This window comes from Hyperolius riggenbachi, chromosome 1 (assembly GCF_040937935.1).
Source record: "Hyperolius riggenbachi isolate aHypRig1 chromosome 1, aHypRig1.pri, whole genome shotgun sequence".
NCBI lineage: Eukaryota > Metazoa > Chordata > Amphibia > Anura > Hyperoliidae > Hyperolius > Hyperolius riggenbachi.
The window spans coordinates 411,781,629-411,799,649 of record NC_090646.1 but is presented as its reverse complement, the minus strand read 5'-3'; the positions used below and the strand labels follow the sequence as shown (position 1 = coordinate 411,799,649).

At 42.8% G+C, this 18,021-nt stretch overlaps 1 protein-coding gene and 1 pseudogene across 2 annotated transcripts in view; both read left to right on the top strand.

The window, feature by feature from the left end:
* DOCK8 (dedicator of cytokinesis 8) overlaps positions 1-18,021 on the top strand; it is a 222,880-nt gene that overhangs the window by 121,124 nt on the left and 83,735 nt on the right. For both annotated transcript variants that reach the window (XM_068235948.1, XM_068235941.1), the window contains exons 15-18: positions 7,569-7,686; positions 9,132-9,202; positions 16,676-16,814; positions 16,910-17,011. In XM_068235948.1, coding sequence (XP_068092049.1) covers positions 7,569-7,686; positions 9,132-9,202; positions 16,676-16,814; positions 16,910-17,011 — 430 coding nt within the window. The remainder of the gene's footprint in view (positions 1-7,568; positions 7,687-9,131; positions 9,203-16,675; positions 16,815-16,909; positions 17,012-18,021) is intronic.
* Positions 1,747-1,829, top strand: LOC137532746 (U4 spliceosomal RNA; annotated as a pseudogene).

Genomic DNA, 18,021 nt, shown 5'->3' with positions numbered 1-18,021 from the left:
GTAAACACCTATTTTATATATAGAAACTGTTCACAACTGGCAGCCTGCAATGGATCCACTGGTTCCATTGCGTTAAGCGGACTGCACTTCTGTGCAGTCCGCGATAATCTTGGAAGAGCAGATTTGTTCCCCATAAAGCCTATGGGGGTAACGCATCTGCCCCGGACTCCAGCTGGACCCCAGCAGACCATTGGAATGGACACTACACTGTCCACTCCCACTGGCCGCACGTGATCTGGCACAAGTGGGAACCGAGCCTAACGGTAAGGAGAGCTAATGCTCAAGAACAACACATAAGGATAGATAATTAATGAGATAAACAGATAAGGAGAGATAAATCATGAGTTAAGTCATTTAAAGAGAGATAAATGGCCAGTTAATTAGTATTGTAAAATAATTCAACAGAGAAGCTTTGTGAATCAGCCCCATTGATTGCAATCAATGTCATGTGCTCTCCCCAAGATGCTGGTTCCTCTTTGTTTAGCATTTTTGGCATTGGCCATCACTGTGCAATCTACTGGGTGTGAGAAAACGTTCCCAGAGACAAAGTCTGAAACTTATTAAAGGAGAGTACCATCAAATTTCATTGGGTTGGACATTGCACGGGAATACAAATTTTCATGTATACTTTTAAAAGTGTTATTGTCCTCCAAAGGTTTGCAGTTGCAGAAGTTTTAAAAATTCTACCTGGCTTACTCACATATTTAAGTAATTTGGCAGGTAAGTTTGCCTGGGTAATGGCAGGATTCTCCACTCAAAGTCTTTGATATCCCAGCGATGTTCAATTTTGCTTGTGGACTATTGTAATGATAGCATTTTGCCAATAAATTTGTTAAAATAAAGTAAGGAAATAGACTGCATATCTCACACTATGGGCTTGATTCACTAAACCGTGAAACTCAAATATCACATCTTATCGCAGATATCACACCTTATCAAATATATCACACGCTTTATCAGAGTAGCATAGCAAGTGCTACAAACCCGCATGGGCTCAGGGCAGGACAAGTGCCATTGCTAATTAGCAGGCATAAGTCCGTAGCGCTCGCTATGCTACTCTGATAAGGTGTGATATCTTTGATAAGGTGTGATATCTGAGATAAGGCGTGATATTTGAGTTATCACGGTTTAGTGAATCAAGCCCTATACAGTGGGATGCGAAAGTTTGGGCAACCTTGTTAATCGTCATGATTTTCTTGTAAAAATCATTGGTTGTTACGATAAAAAATGTCAGTTAAATATATCATATAGGAGACACACACAATGATATTTGAGAAGTGAAATGAAGTTTATTGGATTTACAGAAAGTGTGCAATAATTGTTTACATAAAATTAAGGTGCATACATTTGGGCACTGTTGTCATTTTATTGATTCAAAAAGCTTTAGAACTAATTATTGGAACTCAAATTGGCTTGGTAAGCTCAGTGACCCCTTACCCACATACACAGGTGAATCAAATAATGAGAAAGAGTATGTAAGGGGGTCAGTTGTAAGTTTCCCTCCTCTTTTAATTTCCTCTGAAGAGTAGCAACATGGGGGTCTCAAAACAACTCTCAAATGACCTGAAGACAGGGGGATGGATACAGAAAGCTGTCTCAGAGATTTCAACTGCCTGTTTCAACAGTTAGGAACATATTGAAGAAATGGTGGCCCACAGGCTTGGTTCAAGTTAAGGCTTGAAGTGGCACACCAAGAAAAATATCTCAGATAAACAGAAGTGACGAATGGTGAGAACAGTCAGAGTCAGCTTTGCGCAGTGGCAGTATCATAGCCAATGAGGTTAATCCGAGGCGTGATTATTGCTAATTGAAAACTTTACCCAATACCCTGAGAACAGTCAGAGTCAACCCACAGACCAGCACCAAAGACCTACAACATCATCTTGCTGCAGATGGAGTCACTGTGCATCGTTCAACCATTCGACGCACTTTACACAAGGAGATGCTGTATGTGAGAGTGATGCAGAGGAAGTCTTTCTCTGCCCACAGCACAAACAGAGCCGCTTCAGGTATGCTAAAGCACATTTGGACAAGCCAGCTTCATTTTGGAATAAGGTGCTGTGGACTGATTAAACTAAAGTTGACTTATTTGGGTATAACAAGGGGCATTATGCATGGAGGAAAAAGAACATCGCATTCCAAGAAAAACACCTGCTACCTACAGGAAAATATGGTGGTGGTTCCATCATGCGGTAGGGCTGTGTGGCCAGTGCAGGGACTGGGAATCTTATCAAAGTTGAGGGACGCATGGATTCCACTCAGTATCAACAGATTCTGGAGACCAATGTCCAGGAATCAGTGACAAAGCTAAAGCTGCGTCGGGGCTGGATCTTTCAACAAGACAATGAACCTAAACACTGCTCAAAATCCACTAAGGCATTCATGCAGAGTGACAAGTACAACATTCTCGAATGGCCATCTTAGTCCCCAGACCTGAATATAATTGAAAAAAAAATCTGTGGTGTGAGTTAAAGAGAGCTGTCCATGCTCAGAAGCCATCAAACCTGAATGAACTACAGATGTTTTGTAAAGAGGAATGGTCCAAAATACCTTCAACCAGAATCCAGACTCTCCAGAATTTCTGCAAAAGGAGGATCTACTAAATATTGATTTCATTTCTTTTTGTGGTGCCCACATTTATGCATCTGTCTAATTTTGTTTAAACAATTATTGCACACTTTCTGTAAATCCAATAAACTTCATTTCACTTCTCAAACATCACTGTGTGTGTCTCCTATATGATATATTTAACTGACATTTTTTATCGTAACAACCAATGATTTATACAGGAAAATCATGACGATTAACAAGGTTGCCTAAACTTTTGCATCCCACTGTCGGAAATTATTGGACATGTCGGAATTTATCTATCGAACCATCTATCTGCTGCAAAAACTCATTGTGTATTCCCAGCATTAAAGAGAATCTGTATTGTTAAAAATCGCACAAAAGTAAACATACCAGTGCGTTAGGGGACATCTCCTATTACCCTCTGACACAATTTTGCCGCTCCTCGCCGCATTAAAAGTGGTTAAAAACAGTTTTAAAAAGTTTGTTTATAAACAAACAAAATGGCCACCAAAACAGGAAGTAGGTTGATGTACAGTATGTCCACACATAGAAAATACATCCATACACAAGCAGGCTGTATACAGCCTTCCTTTTGAATCTCAAGAGATCATTTGTGTGTTTCTTTCCCCCTGTTCTCATGCACTGAAGTTTCAGGCTGCTTGTTTCTTCCTGCAAACAGCTTTGCCCTTGTCTGTAATTCTTCAGTATGTGAAAGCCCAGCCAGCTCAGAGGATGATTTATCCAGCTTGTAAAAGATAAGAGAGAAGAGAGAAGCTGCTCTAATCCTAAATAACACACAGGCAGTGTGCATACAGGGGCCTGGAAGGGGGAGTTCATAGCAGAACCACAACACTGAAGAACTTGGCAGCCTTCCAGACACAGGCTGACAAGTCTGACAGGGGAAAGATACATTGATTTATTACAGAGACAGTGATAGTATAAAGTGCTGCAGTAAGCCAGAACACATTAGAATAGCTTTTGGAACTTGTAGGATGATAAAAAACAGGATGCAATTTTTGTTACGGAGTCTCTTTAAGGGGAAATTAGCCCTTAAGCTTACTCATTGTTGGAACTGAATCAGGGCCTAAGTGTTTTATTTGTCAGGGAATTTTCTGAGACTGATTATCACGTGAATAAAGCAAGATTATCACCTGATAACATGAGTTGTTTTGGTAGATTTACCCATGTGATAAATTATGTGATACCAGATCTTGTTTGACCTGAAAATTGGGTTGTAAGATAACTGGGAACAAGAAACAACAAGGTGAGTACAGTACTGCATTGTAAAAGTGAATGGGAACCGCATTTAAAAAAATGAGACAGATACTTACCCAAGGAGAGGGAAGGCTCTGGGTCCTATAAAGCCTTTCCGCTCCTCTCCTGGTCCCCTCGTTCCAGTGCTGGCTTGCCCGATAGCAGTATTTGACTAAAGTGGAACAGTTAGCTGCCTCCAGTTTAGAATGATAGCACAGTACTGACAATTTGCACCACGCGTTATAGCCGCAGTGCGCCCCCCCCCCCCCCCCCAACAAAATGCCCTCAGACTCAGTATAGGTAGGTAGCCAGGTATAGGTGCCCCCAGTATAGGATCTCATGTGTAGGTGCCCTCAATATAGGTAGCCAAGCATAGGTGCCCTAGTATAGGCAACCAGCTATAGGCGCCCCCTTGGAAGCTGGTGCCCTGAGCGACCGCTCCGGTCGCTCATATCAAAGGCCGGCTATGCGCCTGTGCAGTATAGCGCTGCACATCAGCCAGCACAGGATAGAGGGCACCGAGAGAGGAGCAGGAAGGCTCTATACGACCCAGAGCCTTCCCTCTCCTTAGGTAAGTATTTGCTTCATTTTTTTAAAATGCGGTTTCCATTCACTTTAAGAAGGTTTTGGCAGAGTCCGCACTGTGAGTAATTATTGTATTGTCTCACTTAATTACACCATGGAACTCTGGAACATAAACAGTGGGGTGTAGTGCAACAAACAGTTCACTATTTTTTTCTTTGTGTTCTGAATCTACTGTATATTTTTATCTCATTTCTTTTTTTCCAAATGTTATCTCTCAACAAAAAGTGTAACGTTTTACAAATGGCCCAGAATTATTTACCTCAAGATCTGCTGCTTAAACATCTACTAGTCTATTGTCTCTGTGCTCCTCACTCGCTGTGCATGGCTAGATAATGTGCATGGCTAGATAATCAGCAGATTTTCCCAAACTCCAGACATTGCCCTTATTAAATTCTTAACATTATTAGGGTAATTACTTTCTACAGATCTTTTCATATTAATATACAGATCTTCAGTGGTGATGCTTAGCAGTTTGAGAGTTGTAGCAGTTTAGCCAGTAAGAACTCATGGCATTGTGCCGTGCGCACTGGTATCTTTATACAAGAGGGAAGGTCTGATTGCCTGCAGGCACTGATTATGCAGGATTACTTGAGTTCTAACACGCCTTGAACTTTGCCTTGCTTGGCAAGAAAGTTAATCTTCACTCCATGGCTAAAAATGCTCTCCAGCAAGAAAGCTACACTTCCAGACTTGAGAAAGTCTATGAAAACAAAAGCATGCTGTTCTCTCTTAGGACTGCATCGCCCTCCCTCTTAATATACACCAAGTGCACTGGAGATAACTTGCAGAGTTATATAGAGCCAAATACTCATTTGTAAATAGTCTATTGTAAAATCCGTAAAAAAAAATACCATACCAAGGGACCATACTATAAAATTTAGTCTGACAGGAGAAAAGCGAAATATAAATGTTCTGTGTCTTATTTTGTCTATAAAAATTATCATTTTTCTAGCTTCACAGTATATTTCCATTGACTATTTTTCATCACCTAAATTTCTGAGTAATTTATAAAGTTGCAAAATGAGAGATTGTGTATTGGCAGTGATGTGTAAATCTGGTAGTAGAACTGTGTCAAAGCTGGATTGAGGGGACTATCACTGAGCTTTAGAAAAACCCAGCTTATCTGGCTATGGTGCCGATCCTCTACCTTGCACTCTTTCTGAATCACTAACTGAGAGCCAATTAGCAGATCAAGTTTTTTGACTCCACTGGTTGCATATTTGTTCTGACTCTACTAGTTACATGGGACCCCGGCACCACTAAAGACAAAATATTAACCCAGCAACTACCACTTGACAAAAAAACAAAAAAAAACAGTAAGAAAGTGTAAAACACACAAAATGAGTAAGACCATGAAAAGACACAGAGTTAGAATACACAACTTCTCATTTTGTGTATATCAAATAAGTTGGGGTCAACTCTGCTGAGAATCTAGTGAGTACGGCAGTGTGAGATCCTGCTGGTGGATAACCTTGGCCTAGGCTGTGGCCATTGTTTTCCTACTCATTATGCTCACTCTGTGCTGCTCCGTTGTGTGGCCCTCCTCTTCCTTCCATTGCATCAGAGCGTCACTAGCCTGTAGGGGACAGACATTGTGCTTGTTACAAAACTTTCACCCAGAATGTATGCAAATGAGTCCATAGAAACACTTTGTTTTGACATTCAGTACATTTTTTAGTTAACATATGTAACTTACGATCTCTCTTAGAACATAAATCTCTGTCATTGCATATTCTAGGTGCCCATGTCAGCTTGTCAGGTGGTCCATGAACTTGTATGTTACCTAATGATCCGATGAGGTGTGCAGCGCAATACCATGTTGTTAATTGAAAGCTAGCCATCAGCGCAAGCCTTTCCTGTTCCAACATATATCTCTGGTTTCCTTATTTTAAAGATTGTCTTGGTTATCTTATCTTTTGCTTGAAAAATATTCATCTTCTCTCTGTTGAACATTAGGGACAGCTTTTATGCCAGCAATACAATTGTAGTGGTTCTATCCTCCAGCCATCAATTAAATATACTTTTTCTAGCTGCCGCTATAATGATATGGGACATGGTGTATGATGTGGTGTATTACTTACAGTGGGTCAAACTAAGAAGGGTGTCCTTCATCCATCCCCCCCCTTCCAATTTTCCCGTTCCTGCATTAATGAAATGGAACAGGCCCGAGGGGCTTGGCCTGGCAACTGCCTCTCCTTGGTCATAATAATGAAATAAATACAGATCTCTATTCTTCAATATTGTCTTCTTACACATCCTATAAGCCATTGAGGTGACCCTATCCCAAAAGTTGCCTGTAAAAGGACACTCCCAAATTCAATGATACAATCCAGCATTCAGCATTTTATACTTTGGGCAATTAGGTCTATAATGCAGTGGTGGATTTTTATATCCACTTTTCATTATATATGAGAGCCCTGAATTCTCTCTGTCTCTTTATAATGTTATCACCAGTAGTATTATCCTTTAAATCCTTACTCCATGCTCTAGTCCACAGGTATCAAGCTCAAGGTCTGCGGGCCGACTTTGGCCCTCCTTGCCATTTTATGTGGCCCTTGAAAGCTTCTAATGTGCATCATTTTAAGCAATAAAAGAGCAACAGTACACTGCATTCCCATCCTGAGGATGACAGTGTTTCTGGTTGAAACATTGTCAACTTGAGCCTGAGTGCAGCAACAACCCATGCTCCTCCCCCCTGCAAAATAAGCATAGGGCCCTCTCCTTGGATTCAGATATCACCATGTGGCTGGTAAAACACACACACCTACACACCTTTCCCCCACAAACCCTCTCCACACAGCAGAGCAGCACGGGAACAGGTAACTGCTCCAATGTGCAACTCTGCGGAAACAAAAGGCACTGAGATCCATATATTTTAAGATATTACAGGGTAGGTCAAATTTCTTGCGTGCGATGCGCCAAGCCATTATTGGGCTGGGAAATTACGGACAAGGTTAATGGCAGCTTAGGATTTCGGGAACAGAAGAACAGTTACGTCAGAATAGCATCCATAGTAAGCAGGGATCTCGATGAAAAAAAATCTTTACCAAAGTGAAAGGTATTATTTAATATATAGAAAGGTGCAACTAAAAAACATTATAATACATGCAGCTGAAACTGGAAATATAACTTGCTGACTTTTTTTATTTGTCTTTTAGGAATTTGCTGTTTGTCTACCCACAGAGACTGAATTTTGCAAGCCGCCTTTCATCTGCAAGAAACATTACTATCAAAATACAGTTCATGTGTGGGGAGGACTCCAAGTGTTCTATGCCAGTAAGATGTTTATTTTGTAAATGCTGCTTGTCTTAGCTCCATGTAGATAAACATGCTACATTTAAGATTCTTAAAGGGATACTGTAGGGGGGTCGGGGGAAAATGAGTTGAACTTACCCAGGGCTTCTAATGGTCCCCCGCAGACATCCTGTACCCGCGCAGCCACTCACCGATGCTCCGGCCCCGCCTCCAGTTCACTTCTGGAATTTCTGACTTTAAAGTCAGAAAACCACCGCGCCTGCGCAGCTGCATCCTCGCTCCCGCTGATGTCACCAGGAGTGTATTGCACAAGTCCAGTATGGTCTTTGGTCTGCGCAGTATGCTCCTGGTGCCATCAGCGGGAGCGAGGACACGGCAATGCAGGCGCAGTGGTTTTCTGACTTTAAAGTCAGAAATTCCAGAAGTGAACTGAAGGCGGGGCCAGAGCATCGGTGAGTGGCTGCGTGGGTACAGGATGTCTGTGGGGGGCCATTAGAAGCCCCAGGTAACTTAAACTCATTTTCCCCCGACCCCCCTACAGTATCCCTTTAAGCTTGCTGGTTTGAATGAAAGAAATACAGCTTTTTAAAGGCATTTTAAGTAATATAACTACATTTTAATTTTATAATCCTTTTCTCAATCATTTTTATTTCATCTTATCTGAGTTGTCATAGTCCATTTGTACGGAATGTCAGTAGTGTGTCTTAGTGCTGTTATAAACCATATTTATGAATGTAAATATGTTCAGTACAATGTTATGAAAAGAAAATACAGTAGGGACCACACTTGTGTCCGCGGTTTTCACATTTAGTGTGGGTTTTAAAGCCTGCGTCACACACTATAGATGGGATTGACGCACAGTGTGCGATATTATGCTGTGGAAATTGCATAAGAAATATCCGGAAGCTCCGCTGTGCAGGTGAAGGTGTTATTAAGCTATGATTAAGGAGCCATTCTATGCTCCGATACGCGTGAGCTTTTTATTACAACACTGATGTTGGATCAAGAATAAAAGATTTTCCATTTTTTCACCCTACTTCTGGTGTAGCGGGATTTTTTTGATATATATGGACTTATGGCACCCTGACTCCCATGCTCCCAGTTAAGTATACACGTGTGTGTAGCAGTCTCTCCTTTTCTTGAGTTAAAAGTGTCAGGAAGATGGAAAGCCATGTGCAGTGCATTGACAGAAGGCTGAACACAGGTGAGTTATCAGTGTCTGCCACGGCCTGCACCCACCAACATGTAGGTTCAGTTTCACCACAGGCTAAACTGAATGTTGTGCTTGCTGGCTCATCCCTGCTACTGAACTGTATGAATCAAAGAGTTATATGGTAAAATTGAATTGAAGTTTACCTGACTGGTTACCTGACTGATTTGCATTCTCTGTTTGCTTAATAATGACTGCAGTAACTGCTGTAAAAAGTGATTATAAATCCTTAATGTGTCTATTTTTATAACTTTAGGTAATTTTGGGAAAGTCCAATGGACCAGATTTCCTGGAAGAGGTGTACACGTCTGTTACCTATCACAACAAGTAGGTCTGGATGCTGCTGCAGCTTATATACATCTGCATCATACTTGCATGCTTAACCACTTCACCACTGAGGGGTTTTACCCCCTGAGCACCAGAGCAATTTTCACCTTTCAGCGCTCCTTCCATTCATTCGTCTATAACTTTATCATTACTTATCGCAATGAAATGAACTATATCTTGTTTTTTCCGCCACCAATTAGGCTTTCTTTAGGTGGGACATTATGCCAAGAATTATTTTTTTCTAAATGTGTTTTAATGGGAAAATAGGAAAAATGTGGGGAAAAAAATAATTATTTTTCAGTTTTCGGCCATTATAGTTTTTAAATAATGCATGCTACTGTAATTAAAACCCATGAAACGTATTTGCCCTTTTGTCCCGGTTATAAAACCATTTAAATTATGTCCCTATCACAATGTTTGGCGCCAATATTTTATTTGGAAATAAAGGTGCATTTTTTTCATTTTTGCGTCCATCCCTAATTACAAGCCCATAGTTTATAAAGTAACAGTGTTATACCCTCTTGACATAAATATTTAAAAAGTTCAGTCCCTAAGGTAACTATTTATGTATTTTTTTTAATTGTAAATTTTTTAATTTTTTTTTTAATTACAAAAAAAAATAAAATGGGGAGTGTGGGAGGTAATGAGTTAATTTTATGTGTAAAAGTCATTTATTTGTATGTGAAAAATGTGTAGGGTGTAGTTTACTATTTGGCCACAAGATGGCCACAGTACCTTTTTGTTTTAATGCGACCTCCAAGCTTCCTTCCGGAAGCTTGGAGGAAGTATAAGGAGGCTGGACACGTGAGTTTTTTCTCACAATGATCGCGCTGCCCATAGGAGAGCAGCTGATCATTGTGGGGCTTAGATCAACGAACGGGAATGGATTTTCCCGTTCATTGATCCCTGGGCGAGCGGGCGGCGGCGTGTTTACTAGCGGCGGGCGGCGTGTTTACGAGCGGGAGCGCGGGCAGCGTCGGGAACGCGGAAAGTACGTGTTTCTCCGTCCCTGGTTGTTAAAGGATGGAAAAAGGGGCGGAGAAATATGTACGCGCGGGGGTAAAGTGGTTAAACTGCATACATTTAAAAAAGCCATGAGTTAAAATGGGCACGGATTTACCAGTTAGTAGAATGTTAGTACATTTAAAAATTTTATAATTAGAATATAAGTAAATTTACTGATATTCTACTATGACTTAACCCTAACCTAACTCTCCCATGAGTCCTTCCTTATTTATGCCTAACATTCCCCCCCAGCTACGCCTAACACTACCTCCCCACCTATGCTTAACACAAACCCCATACCTATGCCTAACGCTAACCCAACCCACTCCTAACACTGACCTTCGTCACTATAAGCCTGAGTTCTGCTTGGTGTAGTGGAACTCTGGCACCCTCCATAGCAGCAATTAACACAGCCCCAAATTACACTCCTGGTGCCCCCTACCACCGCTAAATTTTAAAGCCGGAGTTCCGCTATAGTAGTGGAACTTCGGTGCCTGTCATAGCCTCTAATTATCCCCTGCCCAAATAACTGCTGCAGCACTGCCAAAGTTGCCATATTTACAACAGGCTATGATGGTGCCTTAATTATCAGGCACTATCCAAGCCCAATTTTACTTATTTGTTAAAAAAATGCACTCCAACCAACCTTAAAGGCCAATTCCAGGCACCAATATAAAATATTGTCTGCTAGTTTATTAAGCAGAGTGATTATTTTCTGTGAAACAAGGCCTCTGCAGCTTAAAATCTTGTAATAAAATGTGATCATCTCATGTGATCATGTCATAAAGCTCTGTAGGTGGTACAGTTGATGTTTGGCTTGTATATCATCATGCTGTTCATGCTACAAGAACACAGGGCTCAGACAGAGCTGCTTACAAATATTGCAGTCTTTAGTTGTGGAAGTCTGTTGTGAGAGGAATCAAATAAAATGCACTGCATTAGCTGATAATCAGCAAGTGTGATCAATTTCATCAAAGCAGAAGTTTTAGCAATTTACTGGTCTGGAGTATATTGTGTCTGTTAACACAGGACAAAAGACATCAGCATTGATTAAGAAATTGTTGTTGCCCATCAATCTAGGAACAGGTAAAAGCCATTTCCAGACAATTTAAAGATAATAGGATAACAGAGGCGCCAGTATCATCAACTCTAAGCGCCTCAGAGTTGATGATACTGGCAGATGCTGTTTACTCCTATCTGTTATTGCCTGATGAAGTTCGTTTGTACCCCGTGAAACGCGTTGCACTTTATTTGGAGTATCCAATAAAATTGTTTTGACCGAAAATCCACAGTCGGATGTTCTGCTTGGAGGAGGTAAGTCCACCACTGCCTCCTCTATTACCAAGATGTGTTTTAAGTTCTTTTAGTGTTTTTTTTTCCCTGTTGCGCGTCTGTTATCATATTATCTACATCAAGTCCACCCTTGGTGGAGGGTTGTACCCTTCCTTTTTCAACTACAGAGAGCGACTTTTTAATCCTGAGTGGGGTCAGGACAATCTCCCCACCTGCTTTGACAGTGGTTGCCTAATTGGTAACCCTGGTTTGTGAGTATTAAATTAATATTATTACTCTTCCAATTATACATTACCAGTACATACAGGGCAGTTTCTAGGCTAAAATGCACCCAGGGCGAGGGTTAAAATTGCGCCCCCCCCCCCCCCCTGCGGTGCCAGGTATACATGTCCGCAGTGTAGGTTAGCCAGGTCTAGTTGCACTCAGTATAGGTAGCCAGCTATAGGTCCCCCCAGTATAGGTAGCTAGGCATAGTATAGGTAGCCAGGCATAGGTGCCCCAGTATAGTTGCCCCCAGTATAGGTTAGCCAGGTAGGTGCCTCCAGTATAGGTAGCCGGTATAGTTGCCCCCAGTATAGGTTAGATAGGCAGGTGCCCCCGGTATAGTTTAGACAGGTAGGTGCCCCCAGTACAGATTAGCTAGGTGGGTGCCTCTAATATAGGGAGTCAGAATAGTTGCCCCCAGCCTAGGTTAGATAGGTAGGTGGCCCCAGTATAGGTTAGTTAGGTAGGTGCCTCCAATATAGGTAGCCAGTATAATTGCCACCAGTATAAGCTAGGTAGGTAGGTGCCCCCAATACAGGTTAGATAGGTAGGGGCCCTCCAGTATAGGTTAGTTTAGGTAGGTGCCCCCCAGTGTGGTTAGATTAGATAGGTGCCCCTCAGTGTGGTTAGATTAGGTAGATGCCCCCCAGTATAGGTTAGATTAGGTAGGTGCCCCCCCCCCCCCCCCCCCAGTGTGGTTAGATTAGGTAGGTGCCGCCAGTATAGGTTAGATTAGGTAGGTGCCCCCCAGTATAGGTTAGATAGGTAGCTGCCCCCCAGTATAGGTTAGATTAGGTAGGTGCCCCCCAGTATAGGTTAGATTAGGTAGGTGCCCCCCAGTATAGGTTAGATTAGGTAGGTGCCCCCCAGTGTGGTTAGATTAGGTAGGTGCCCCCCAGTATAGGTTAGATTAGGTAGGTGCCCCCCCCCCCCACCCAGCGTGGCTAGATTAGGTAGGTGCCCCCAGTATAGGTTAGATTAGGTAGGTGCCCCCCAGTATAGGTTAGATAGGTAGCTGCCCCCTAGTATAGGTTAGATTAGGTAGGTGCCCCCCAGTATAGGTTAGATTAGGTAGGTGCCCCCCAGTATAGGTTAGATTAGGTAGGTGCCCCCAGTGTGGTTAGATTAGGTAGGTGCCCCCCAGTATAGGTTAGATTAGGTAGGTGCCCCCCAGTATAGGTTAAATAGGTAGCTGCCCCCCAGTATAGGTTAGATTAGGTAGGTGCCCCCCAGTATAGGTTAGATTAGGTAGGTGCCCCCCAGTATAGGTTAGATTAGGTAGGTGCCCCCCAGTGTGGTTAGATTAGGTAGGTGCCCCCCCCAGTGTGGTTAGATTAGGTAGGTGCCCCCCAGTATAGGTTAGATTAGGTAGGTGCCCCCCAGTATAGGTTAGATTAGGTAGGTGCCCCCCAGTATAGGTTAGATAGGTAGCTTTTCCCCCCCCCCCATAATGGAGGGGGGAGCCGCAGCCGCGGGGAGGGCAGCCCGACCTCTCCCTCCCTTCCTCTCCGCAGGCCGCCCTCCGTGCTCCCTCCCCTGAATGTAACTGCAGGGAAGCGCTGTGTAGGGAGGGCAACTCACCTCCCTGGTTCCAATCGCCGCCGGTCTCCTCTTCTGTCTTCTCCTCATAGCCGCTGACACACACGCTGCTTCCGGGTAAACAGGAAGCAGCGTGTGTATGAGCGGCTATGAAGAGAAGAGGAGACAGGCGGCGATTGGAACCAGGGAGGTGAGTTGCTCTCCCTACACAGAGCTTCCCTGCAGTTACATTCGGAGGGGTGCCCTCACCGCGGCTGCGGCTCCCCCCTCCATTACAGCGCCCACAGTCCTTCGGCGCCCAGGGCACCCGCACGGGCCGCACGGCCCTAGAAATGGGCCTGAGTACATACTACACTATATTGTGCTCTTGGTGTTCTATCTTTTTCCCAGACAATTTAAAGTTCATCATTCTACAGTGAGAAGCATTACTCACAAGTGGGAAACATTCAGGATAATTGCCAATTATTCTCAGCAAATTGCAAAATACTCATGAACTACATCTCATAGTCTACAGACCTTAGTTAGCATGGTAAATGTTAAAAGCCATGATAGCAACAGTTATAAAAAGACTGAACAAGCATAGCTCATGTGGAAAGGAGAGATCCTTGTTTTTTCCTGCAAATACCATAGAAGCATGGCCGTGGAGACATGTGACATGAGATAGACATGTATGTACAGTGGCAAAAACACAAATAACTAGTTTCTTTTTTTTTTTCTTTCTCTGCCTGAAAGAGTTAAACATCGAGTATGGAAGTGACAGTTTCTGTCCAGACCGGGACCTGGTCGGACTGGGTCAGACTATAGAATAACTCTCACCGATAATAATTACAGCCATAAAACACTTTCCTGTCAGTAAATGGCTTCTGAGAGCCAGAAAGAGATAAATAAGGTCAATAATTCATAGATTTGAGCTCTGGCATACTTTAATGAAGGTGTCATTGACAGGAGACAATGAAACAGTAAAAACTTAAAAACTAGTTTTAAATATAAAATAAAACTGTGGGATATCTATAAAGGTCATTTTTAGGAGAAGGAGGATAGATACAATTGTTTTTCTCATCAGTTTATTTTCACCTCGGATGTCCTTTAAGTTTGTAAAGTTGCATGTGAACAAATCAAAGACTTCTGGCACAGTGGGACACATTTATCAATCCAGCACAGGGAAAACTGGAGCAGGACTGGAGCAAACGTGGAGCAAGTGTCCACATGACGGATTCAGATTGGCTAAGCAGGTGTTCCACTTTTGCACAGTTTTGGTGCAATTTCTTTGCACTGGTTTTGCTAACTATTCCCGTGTCTTTTGGTCAGACAAGACCGAAATGGAGATGTATGACCATAATGCATAGCACCATATTTGGTGAAATCAGTCAAACATCAATCAAACATCTCGTACCAGCCCGGTGGTGAAGGAGTAATGATTTGGGCTAGATTCGCAGCCACAGGACCTGGACACCTTGCAGTCACTGTTTCAGCCATGTTCTTCTCTGTATACCAAAGTATTCTAGAGTCAAATGTGAGACCATCTGTGTGACACCTAAAACTTCCCTGATACTGAGTCATGCAACAGAACAATGAACCTAAGCATGTCAGCAAATCTGAAAACAATAATCATGGTGCTGAAAAGCAGTAGCACATTGATGATTTAAACAGTCTGCATATTTTCAAGCATACACAGGACTGTCAGATAACAGTTCCCAAATTTTGAAGAAAGTAATGTGCTCATGCCAAGCCCCATCCTTGGTGCTTGTCATATCAGAAGTGGAATGTGAAAGTTTTAGTGCCAGACTCAGGGCAGGATCTCTGGAAAGGCCACAAAGTTCCGGGTTTTAGGCCCGGTTCACACTTGCGTTAAACAATGGTCCGTTCCTAGAACAGAACAGACACTGTACAAACGGAACGGATGTGAACAGATCCAGTGTTAACCTATGGATCAGTTCACAACTGTTCAAACAGATCCATTCCGCACGATCAGCAGAACGAACCGCAAGTTTTCAGCTGCCGCTATTTTTCCGTACCGCTAAGCCCAGCGGTCTGAAAGATGAAGCCCTGCACGTTTCTTCACACTAGTGAATAAACGGAGCATTCCAAGGGGCAAAATCCACTGGGGGGGGGGGGGGGGTGAAGGGATGGGTGGAAGCAAACTGGACCTAAACAGTGCACCTGAGCAGGCGGTTGGGTGAGGAAGGGTTAAAACTTACCCAGGCTTCCGTCTTCTTTGGCCTTCAATTACCTCCCACGTCGCGTCACGTGACTACGCTTCCTCCTTTCAACCCGGAACATGAGGCGACATGGGACGCAATTGAAGGTGGAAGAAGATGAAAGCCTGGAAGAAACCCTCCCTACCGCCCGGCTGCAATTGAAGAAGATGGTAGCCTTGGTAAGTTTTAACCCTCCCTCACCTGCCTGGCTGCTGCACCCTCCCTTACCCGCTTGGCTTCTATGGCAACGGAGTGAAAATGGATCCGATCAACCGGTTATCAGATCCGTTTTCAAGGATCTGTTTGCCAGTGTGAAACAAGCCTTACAGATCCGGTGAAGCGGAAACCGGATCCGTTTTACCGGATCCGTTTGGCTTTAATTCCCAATGTAAACCGAGCCTTAGATGGCTCATGGCTGGATTTCTGGAGAGGCCACTGCAGCACAGGGTTAGATTTCTATAAAGACCCCAATCTTAGGTAGCTGCAAATGGTAGAGGGATTGCTGCATATGGAAGAGGGGAGCTACTGCTCTAGGGAACTGTGCATTTAAGAAGGGACTGCTGTACATAGATGTTATACATAGAAGGTGGAGTTGCACATGCAATAGGAGAGGGATGCAGCACATGAAAGAGAAGCCACTAGAAACTTGGCCTAGAACAGGAGAAAGTATAAATCCAGCCATGATGCCAGTCCTGAATAGCAGAGAGGTGTATTAATTCTCACTGCTGCACATGGGCCATGATCAATGATTTTCTCATAAGTGCTCTGGATAAATTTAGTTTTTCTATTTCCAACAGTTGGATTAAGAAGAGCTAGCCAGGTTATTTATTACTTTGGGTCCTGTGTAAGAAATGGGAATAGTGAATACTGTTTTTTGTATAGCATTTTCAGGGCACGGTCAGAGTACTTTCTGAACAGGTGTTCGGCATATGGTGTCACTGCCTTCCAACAGAAATCCCCTTGTCTCTGTGTACTGCCCTCATGGATATTCCACACATTTTTGGAATGATTATACCAGTAAGGACAAAGCAGTGACAAATAAGCATCTGTAGGGGGTTTCCAAACATAGACTCTCACTTATTGAATGTCTGCAACATTATATTTGCCAATAAACATAATGTTTTTATATATATATGATCACTGTTTAATACATCATTTTTTAAAATTATTTTAGGGCTCCTGATTTCTATGAAGAAATTAAAATTAAGTTGCCTGCAAAGCTTACAGAAAAGCACCATTTGTTGTTCACGTTCTACCATATCAGCTGTCAGCAGAAAGCAGGCACTTCGGTGGAAACTGTCCTGGGATATTCTGTAAGTGAAATCATTTATTAATTGCCTCTGTAGGATTACCAGCAGCTGTATTTTTTAAAAAAAATTTACAACAAAATGCATTTCTATCTTTTTAGTGGTTGCCAATATTGGTTAATGACCGACTTCAAACTGGACTTTACTGCCTCCCTGTGGCCACTGAAAAACTGCCACCCAACTATTCTATGCACTCTCCAGAGGTATTATTATTATTATTATTATTGATTTATAAAGCGCCAACATATTCCGTGGCGCTGTACAAAGTAAGAAACAAACATGGGGTACATAATAATACAGACAATGGTGTACACCAATATACAAGATACATAATTAGTGACAAAATACAAAGAATGATACAAAATACAAATTATAGAATTGGTAATGACAGTGATAAAATTAACATGATGAATAAAATGTATAATGGTTACCAAGACACAAAAGGGGGAGAGAGCCCTGCCCTTGCGAGCTTACAATCTAAAGGGAATGGGGGGAAACAAGAGGAGGGGTAGTATGCAGCAAATATATAGAGGCTTTGTGTTTTAGGATACCTAGTAGGAGTGCAATTTGGTCTTAGTACAAAGGGAAGTGGCCTAAGGTAGAGCATATGCTTGTCGGAACAAGTGTGTTTTTAGAGAGCGTTTAAAGGTAGCAAAGGTTGGCGAGTGACGGATGTGTTGTGGGAGGGCATTCCAGAGGAGGGGTGAAGCGCGTGCGAAGTCTTGTAAACGTGAATGTGAGGAGTTGATTCTAGAGGAGGACAACAGAAGATCATGTGCCGATCTGAGATTGCGATTGGGTTTGTATCTGGAGATTAATGAGGATATGTACCGGGGGGAGAGATCGTGGAGAGCTTTGTAGGTAAGGGTTAGGAGTTTGAACTGAATCCTCTGGTTAATTGGCAGCCAGTGAAGAGCTTGACAAAGAGGGTCGGCAGAGGAAGATCGAGAAGAGAGATGAATGAGACGAGCAGCTGAGTTCAGTACTGACTGGAGCGGGGCCAGTTTGTTAGACGGTAGTCCACAAAGTAGTACGTTGCAGTAGTCCAGACGAGAAATTATGAGAGCATGTATTAACATTTTAGTTGTGTCTTGAGTGAGAAAGGGACGGATGCGAGATATGTTTTTGAGTTGGAGATGGCAGGAGCTGGTTATGGAGTGAACATGAGGAATAAAAGAGAGAGATGAATCGAATATCACCCCCAAGCACCGAG